The sequence below is a fragment of the Drosophila elegans genome, unplaced genomic scaffold (assembly GCF_018152505.1).
Source record: "Drosophila elegans isolate 14027-0461.03 unplaced genomic scaffold, ASM1815250v1 contig_37, whole genome shotgun sequence".
Classification (NCBI taxonomy): Eukaryota; Metazoa; Arthropoda; class Insecta; order Diptera; family Drosophilidae; genus Drosophila; species Drosophila elegans.
Genome location: NW_024545752.1, coordinates 986,303 through 994,934, shown reverse-complemented (window position 1 = coordinate 994,934; position 8,632 = coordinate 986,303). Strand labels below are relative to the sequence as shown.

Genomic DNA, 8,632 nt, shown 5'->3' with positions numbered 1-8,632 from the left:
TTAATAATTTTCCATCACTGTGCGAAATGGATCTTGAGTAAACTTCACAACGATCGATAATTATAGGGTATTCAACATATATAATAATATATTCTTGGTGCAAAGTGATTTTGAATTTAGATATATTCAATAGATCAGTAATAATAACAGGTTTTTGTTCATGTTTATAAATTTCCTGTATATCATTATTTTTTAGAATTTTTGTGTTGAAAATATCTATTTTTGCTAATGTAATAATGTCCATTAAATTCATAAGGTCGTAGGTCAGCAAACGAAGGCGGTGTTTTTTGAGTGGAATTTCTTGGCGGCTTTAAAGTTGGCAGATAGAGTTTTTATTTCTTTAAATATTTTGGAATTAATAACGAATTGATCGTTATTGTTTTTTATTAAATCATCAATTTTATTTTGAATTGTTATGATATCATGATCTGGTGTTCCTGCTTTCCATTTCCAAATTGTGCCTAATTCATTAATGACTCTTTTTGATCTAGTGGGTATTATTTGAGAAATAAGTACTTTAATAATTTTTAAATCGTGGTGTATTTCCCATTGTGAATTCTGAACGTTATGACTGTTTATAAATTCTGTTTCCAGAGTAATAATATCTTTATAAAAACTTAAACTAGTTATATAAAATAAATCCGCGTACGATTCATAAATGAGGACTGAACGGAGAGGGGTGGCCGAGTCCTATGGAGGGTCCTGAAAGGTGCACAGATCCTGTAGTTGAAATGACGAGTCGTAGGTGTTTCGATGGTAGGGGTGTGGGCGCAACCACTTTTATTCGCTATGTAAATCGAACTGACTATTCTAACTTATTCTAATGCTCTTCAGAGCGCCGTGGAGACTTTATGGAGATTTCGTGGTGGGGAAAAGGGAAGCTGCGTGAGAGCGGAGAGCAGATGGGGAGAGCGGAAAGCCGGGAATACCGTGGCCTGAACATTCCGCCCCCCATGCAATCACTAGCGTTGCAAAAGAAGATGGCTTCTAAGGTTGGTGGCTGGCGCCGGAAATGATCCACCCAAAAACCGTTTTCTGGGCGACCGGCAGTCCTTTGTCGACCATCAGGAACCCCCACTGGATCACCTTGGGGTACACGTCCGCCCCAAGAATGACAGAAATTGTGGCGGGAAGATAGAACCGCTCATCCGCGAGCTGTATGCCCTTAAATTTGGTACGGACGGCGTCGTTGAGTGTCCGAGTCGGTGTGCGAATGCCCACCTTGGGCTCGACTTTGAACACCACCTCCATTTTGGTCGTCCCGCATTTGGATTGTATCGTCGCGTTGCACACCTTGTCGTCACCAACACTGGTCGTTGGCAACCGAAATGCGGCGGCTCGAGAAGCGTCGATGCAGCTCACTGGTGTGCAAGGGTCGATTAAAGCTGCGGTCTCGAAAGTCTTGCTTCCGGTCTTCACCATCACCGAAGCAGTCGGAAGGACGTTGACGCTGTGACGTTGTAGCAGCGATGAAAGCGACGGATCTGGTATAGGGGAGGCTGAGCGCTGCCTGGACGCAGGCGTCGGGCGATTTGGCTGATTTTGCCGGCGCAAACGCTGCCCAGAATTTGACCGCTCATGCATATGCAGCAGCGTGTGGTGGTTCCGTCGGCACTTCTTGGGCTCGACTTTGAACACCACCTCCATCTTGGTCGTCCCGCATTTGGACTGTATCGTCGCGTTGCACACCTTGTCGTCACCAACACTGGTCGTTGGCAACCGAAATGCGGCGGCTCGAGAAGCGTCGATGCAGTTCACTGGTGTGCAAGGGTCGATTAAAGCTGCGGTCTCGAAAGTCTTGCTTCCGGTCTTCACCATCACCGAAGCAGTCGGAAGCACGTTGACGCTGTGACGTTGTAGCAGCGATGAAAGCGACGGAGCTGGTGTAGGGGAGGCTGAGCGCTGCCTTGACGCAGGCGTCGGGCGATTTGGCGGATTTTGCCGGCGCAAACGCTGCCCAGAATTTGACCGCTCATGCATATGCAGCAGCGTGTGGTGGTTCCGTCGGCACTTCTTGCATTTTCCACTATGACAGTCAGCTTTCGAGTGGTCGTGGGCAAGACAGTTCGAGCAATACTTGTTTTACCTAGACTGCACGAAGCCGCTTCTCAGCGTTCAGCTTCAGAAACCTGCTACACTTCCGTAGAGGATGGACTCCCTTGCAGACTCGGCATCGGTAGGATTTAATACCTCGAGTACGTCTGCCGTTCAGGGGTTCTTCGGTGCGTGTTCGGGGAGCCATTTTTCTGATCTAGATCGTGGATGAATGAAGGTGAATAAAGGGAAATCATATTAAGAATTGTGGATAACAACTTAGGACTAAAAAATGTGGGTCAATTTATTGTGGAAGTTTTGAAGGCTCCACAGGCAGAAGTACGACTTTGTTTATTGGACATTTGACAACCCCGCGTGCCGTGCGGATGTCTTAGGCAAGCTTCAATTTTTGCCAGAAGCGTCGAAGAGTTTACCAGGTGAGCTGCTGATGACCATAGGCATCTGTCACAGACTCTTTTACAGCCTGCAGGAAGTCGCGAGAAAGCAAGGCGGCAGCGCCAACGAAGGTTTTTCCGTTGTCAGACTGGACTTGTCGAGGACACCCTCTCCGGGAAACGAAGCGAGCGAAAGCGGCGAGAAACTTCTCGGTCGTGAGATCAGAGGTAGGCTCTAAGTGGATGGCCTTGGTGGAAAAACAAACGAACACTAACAATCCTTCCTTTTGTTATGAGACATGCTCTTCCGGTATAATTTTTAATTTCGAAAGGGCCGGCGAAGTCCATTCCTGTGTACGTAAATGGTCGGGAGAACGACGCACGGTTTTTCGGCAAAGTGCCCATCAACTGTGTTTGTAGCCTTTTCTTGTGGATCACGCATACCTTGCAGGAGTTTACTATTGCCTTTACTAAGTTCTTTAGTTTTGGTATCCAGTATCTTGACCGAATAAGGCGTACCATCAACTGGTTGCCGCCATGGAGGGTTATGCGATGAGTGAACTGGACAAGTAGGCGAGATAGTGGGCAGCTATATGGAAGGATAACTGGATGCCGTTCATCATATTGAAGGCTGTCGGAGGCCGTCACGCGACCGCACGCTCTTATCAGACCATGTTGATCTATGAACGGGTTCATGCTCAGGATAGAACTTGAAGAAGGCACAGAGCGCTTTTCATTTAAGCAGTGATAATCATGGGAGAAGTCTCTGCGCTGAGTATTCAGAATAAGTAGTCGTTCGGCGGCGGAAATTTCAGCAGCTAGCAGGTGCTTACCAGAGGGTGTTGCTTGTTTTTTGCATCGCTGGATGAAACGATTGACATAAGCGAGAACCCGCAGTGCTTTGTCGAACTTGGAAAAACGGTCAAGGAAATCTTCAGACGGTATAGTTGCGACGTGGGACTTAAGGGGACGTTTCTCTAGCTCGGTCGCTGGGGAATTGTCGCCCTGACTTGGCCATTGGCTGCGTGGATTTTGCAACCATGCGGGACCATGCCATCAAATAGGATTGTCGACCAATTCCTGAAGTGCTACCCCTCTACTGGCCAGGTCTGCGGGATTGTGTTCGGATTGAACATGCGACCACTTCTCGGCCTTTGTAGACTGGGTTATCATGGTCACCCTATTGGCAACAAAAGTAGTCCACTGGCAAGCTGGCTTGTTTAACCATGCGAGCACAATGGTGGAGTGTGTCCAGCAGAAGAGTTCGGATGTGAGTATGGCATATTCGGAAGAACACTTGCTGCCATTTCAGTTTTTACCGGCGCAACTCGCGTCTTTGCAGTGACAAGGTGCACCATAGTCGTCTGCCCCACTTCCACTAGTACATAGATCGCAGCACCGTATGCCGTTTGAGACGCGTCACAAAAACCGTGATGCTCGACTCTGAATTCTGGTCGGAAGGAGACCCACCTTGGAATGCGGATTCGGTTTTAGGCAGAATAGCTTTGTAGAAAGCTCTGCCGTCTCAGAAAAGGTAGAGTTACGACGTATCTGCCGTTCGCATCTCTCGTGATCGTTCGGAGAAAATTCTCTTCGCAGACGGAATCGGATTTCTTTACCAACTTTATTGATAGATCCTCCTTATTATCTAAGCCATTGTCGTACGCTTGGGAAATTTGCGTAGGGAAGGTGGCAGTCTGACTCTGGGTGGAAGCGGATACTGGCCCAGTGAGCACCCACCCGAAAATTGTTTCTTGTCCAAGGAGGGAGCCACAGATGTTTGTTTTTGCCCCAATTAGGAGAACCGAAGGCAGAATGTCGGCTCCTATCAGAACATCTATCTGTGCGCTCTCGTAAAACTTCGGATCCGCCAATGGTAAATCGGGAAGATTTCAAAGAAAGTCTTGCGGAATTGGGTAGGAAGGCAGATTCCCTGCCAGTTGAGGAAGGACATAGGCTGACGTCTCTAACTGCAGAGCGGGCCTACTTGGAGATCTGATTGTAAAATGACAGAGCTTCTTGAACTGAGCGGACACTGTCTGATTTAAGCCTGAGACTTGGGCTTGGACGACTTGGAAGGGTAATTTGAAAAGATTGAACAGACGCTCTGTCACAAATGTTGCTTCGGATCCTGAGTCGACAAGGGCACGAGCCTGGAAATTCGAACCCAGGTGGCATATATTTATGATGGCTGTCCCCAGCAGAACCGATCTTGCACCTGACGCAAAACAGACTTGCACTCCCGACTGGTCATCGGAAGCGGCTGAGCCTTCTGTCGAAGTTGCTGGTCGTGACATGGGAACATCAGGCCGACTTGGAGGGCTGGCAAAAGGGTTGCTTCGGTGCAGCAGCGTATGGTGGCAACTGCGGCAGGTTAAGCAGCTGTGGGTGCTTGTGCAGTCCCGAAGCTGGTGCCCTCGGGCAAAGCAGTTCAAGCACAATTGCTTGTTTCGGATGTAGGCGGCCCGCTCGTCTACTGTCATTTGGAGGAAACGTGGACAAGTGCGTATAGGGTGGCTTTCCCTTGAGCACAGATCGCAACGTCTCGGTTTCGGAACTATCTTAGTCTCATAAGAATTTATTCCGCTTAAAGACCCGTTAGCGTTCGTTGCTTTGGACTGCGAATGACTTGACCCAGAAGGTCGCACGTCATCTATGGCCTCGAGGGTTCGATGGCGCTCAGTGAGAATGGTCAACCCATTTTGGAATTGCGGCTTTATCGTGCAAGGACTGCTCCCATAAGGAAAGTGTAAGCTTGGGGAGCTTTGACGAACACATATAGACAAGAATGCAATCCCATTCCGTAATCAGGATTCCGGACAGTTCCAAGGCGTTCAGACAGCCTTGAATCGTAGTTCCTTTAGAGCTGCCCCAGATTCTTGCGAAATCGACTGGAGGTTGAAGAGGATTTTAAGCTGGCTATTTACTAGCAATCGCTTGTTGTCGAACCGCTCAGTTAGGTTATCCCAAGCTGAGCGAAAGACATCGTTGGTGAGAGGGGAATTTGCGATTATGGCATGCGCGTCACCGCTCGTTTTAGCGTTTAAGTGGAACAGCTTTTCCACAGGCGTATGCCTTGGATTATTTATATATATCGCTGTAAAAAGGTCCCGGTAAGTGGGCCAGCGTAGGTAATCGCCTGAGAAAACCTCTGTGTCGCACGGAGGCAGCCGAGGAGATTTAGTTCTGGGCAGGGGCTTGAGCTTGAGCTGGCGCAGCCGTGCCCTGTTGGATTATATTTGTGAGCTGAGCGGCGTATCTCTCATACACTGTATAACAGTAGTTATACTTTGACTTGAGAATGGTCAATGTGGACGCTGCATCCTCGCCTGCTGCCGTAATGCACTCTGAGCATACGTCGAACTCCTTCTCCACCTTGTCCCATAACACTCGGACTTGCTCCCCAAGGATTTGTAGCATGGAAACGCTTGGAGTTTCGTTCCCAGGAGTGTTGGTACTGCTTTCGAGATCGCTTAGACGATCTGAGACCGCAATGAACTTATTTAACGCTAACTCGTAAGCAGTTGAAGCCATTTTTTGTATGGATCGAGTCACCCTTGAACTGGAAGTAGCGGGTTTGGCGTTTGGATTTAATGAACTTGGAGTTTTTGGCGTAGCCGGCTTCACCACGAAGAGCTTGGTTGGCTCTTGGAGCTTTTGGCTGCCAGCGGCGAGAGCGTGGACTTTGTTTTGCCCAAGGGGGGAGCAGATACCTTTTTCTTATCGTCTCCACCGGGCATACTAAGACCAAAAAACGCACGCGAATAGCTGTGGATCTCGCCACACTATGTTTGCGTCAGTTTGGATGAAAAAAATGCGGAATTTTAGGTGTGTGGAACGATCTGAAAAAATAGTATTGCGGAGTTTTTATGGATTAGGGCTTTTTCGGAATGTTGGAATTGGAATTTTTCAATTAACCAGACAAGAAAATCAAATATTGATTTTGTGCATAAGCCCCCTGTTTCTTTTTGCACCTACGCCCATGAAAAATATTATTTCGGAGTTTTTATGGACTCGGGCTTTTCCGGAATGTTGGAATTGGAATTGTTCAATTAACCAGGCGAGAAATAAACAAAAAAAAAAAAAACAAATATTAATTTTGTGCATAAGCCCCATGTTTCTTTCTGCACCTCCGCCCAAGAAAAAAATAGTATTTCGGAGATTTTATGGACTCGGGCTTTCCCGGAATGTTGGAATTGAAAGTTTTCAATTAACCAGACGAGAAAAAACCAATATTGATTTTGTGCATAGGCCCCCTGTTCCTTCCTGCACCTCCGCCCATGAATAGCTGAAACCAAATGTTCATATATATATTTTGGTCAAATAACCATATGTAAGAGGCTGCACTGTAAATATGTATTTTCGCTCAGAGAATAATATGTAAGTATGAAGCCTCTGTAAATATGTACACTCGCTCAGAGAAAAATATGTAAGTATGAAGCCTCTGTAAGTATGTATACTCGCTCAGAGAAAAAATATGTAAGTATGAAGCCTCTGTAAATATGTATTTTCGCTCAGAGAATAAAATGTAAGTAGATCAGAGAGTAATATGTAAGTATAAATGCGACTGGACAATTTTGTATTTTATTTTCAGCGCCGACGGGAAAAATGTAAATGTATGGTTGCATGTAATTTTTTACCAGGAGAGGTGAAAAATAGTTGATATTTCTTGCCGGCGGGTATGTGTATTGTTTGTAATTGTGATTTTTTGGTTTTGGAGATAAGTGGACTGTAGAATGTATGTAAATGTGAATGTAAAATTTAACTTTGTGCAGCGTAGGCTCTACACAGTGAAAAAAGAACAAAAACGAATGGGGGTCAATAATGCCGGAACACTTTAATTGAAAATTGTGGCACGCGCAAAAAATTAACACTTTTTTGTAATTTAGGAGTTTGTAAATTTATTCGTAGGAATTTTTGGAAAATTGAAGGTTGATGTATGAATGATGTACGGCCAACTGGACTTAGAATTTTTGTGCATTAATATGCACAAAGGGGAGAACGATTAATAGCCTGATTTCATTGCCGCATTAGTGGACTTTTTAAATGTGCCTGATTCCATTGGCGCATTAGCATTTAGTAAATGCTACTCCGACATGTGAGTGGCACTAACAGCTGATCTGGGCTTGTATACTTTGAATTTTGGCAAATCCAAAAGAAAATAATTAAAATTATTGAACATGAGTGAGTTTACTAAACTCTGTAATGCTCAGCAGGACATCCATATTGCGACCGAGACATTTGCCAACTTGGACGATAAAGAAGAGAAACTGATTGCGTTGTTATGACGGGCTTGCAATGGAGACCACCACAGTTTCTAGAAAGGGCAAGGATCCCCGTATATGTGGGAGTTATTTTATACCAGAGATCCAGCAGTAATGAATTGTGGTACTGCGAGCAGAATTTGCAGCGTGCGCTCTAGGTTTCAGTCATTTTTATACGAAATAGATGTTATATTCAAAAGACATCAAAAATTGCGCCAACCTTGCTTATAGAAAACAGCTGTTGTAGTGGTGGCAGGAACAAAATATCGTTAAGCATCGGTATTTTCCGGTATTTATACTAAAAACGTTCGGGGCGAATGGTTTTTAATCGCATTTAAAAATCGCATTTATTTTAAATGCGGCATTTAGCCTTATGGGATTCCCTGTGTAAATAAATGCGCATTTGGCTAAATGCGTTTTAATGCGGCAATGGAATCAGGCTATAAGATGGCAGCACACAAATTGCAAGTGGAAAAGTGAAAACTTGAAGTTATTGATTGCCGTAATGTCGGATTGAAATCGGAATTTGATTTGACATGAATATCATCCAGAAAGTAAGACGAAATTGTATATTCGAAACACTTACTGGAGACCGGCAATTAATAATTTATTTCGAACTTATCTTGCTGTTGTATGTTGAAGAGGTTCGAGCCACCGAAGCGGGGTCCAAAGGAAAAATATCCGGTTGATGGATCAAAATGAACGGAGAGGGGTGGCCGAGTCCTATGGAGGGTCCTGAAAGGTGCACAGGTCCTGTAGTTGAAATGACGAGTCGTAGGTGTTTCGATGGTAGGGGTGTGGGCGCAACCACTTTATTTCGCTATGTAAATCGAACTGACCATTCTAACTTATTCTAATGCTCTTCAAAGCGCCGTGGAGACTTCATGGAGACTTCGTGGTGAGAGCGGAAAGCCGGGAATACCGGGTGCTCCTTCGTGA

The 8,632-nt window shown here is 45.5% G+C and overlaps 1 protein-coding gene and 1 pseudogene across 1 annotated transcript in view; both read right to left on the bottom strand.

Moving 5' to 3' along the window:
• Nucleotides 1–899: 899 nt before the first annotated feature.
• LOC121467318 overlaps nucleotides 900–8,632 on the bottom strand; it is a 108,931-nt gene continuing 101,198 nt past the window's right edge. Inside the window, exon 2 of the mRNA XM_041708702.1 lies at nucleotides 900–2,251. Coding sequence (XP_041564636.1) covers nucleotides 988–1,980 — 993 coding nt within the window. The 5' untranslated portion in view covers nucleotides 1,981–2,251 and the 3' untranslated portion in view covers nucleotides 900–987. The remainder of the gene's footprint in view (nucleotides 2,252–8,632) is intronic.
• On the bottom strand, nucleotides 2,465–5,963 carry LOC121467312 (annotated as a pseudogene).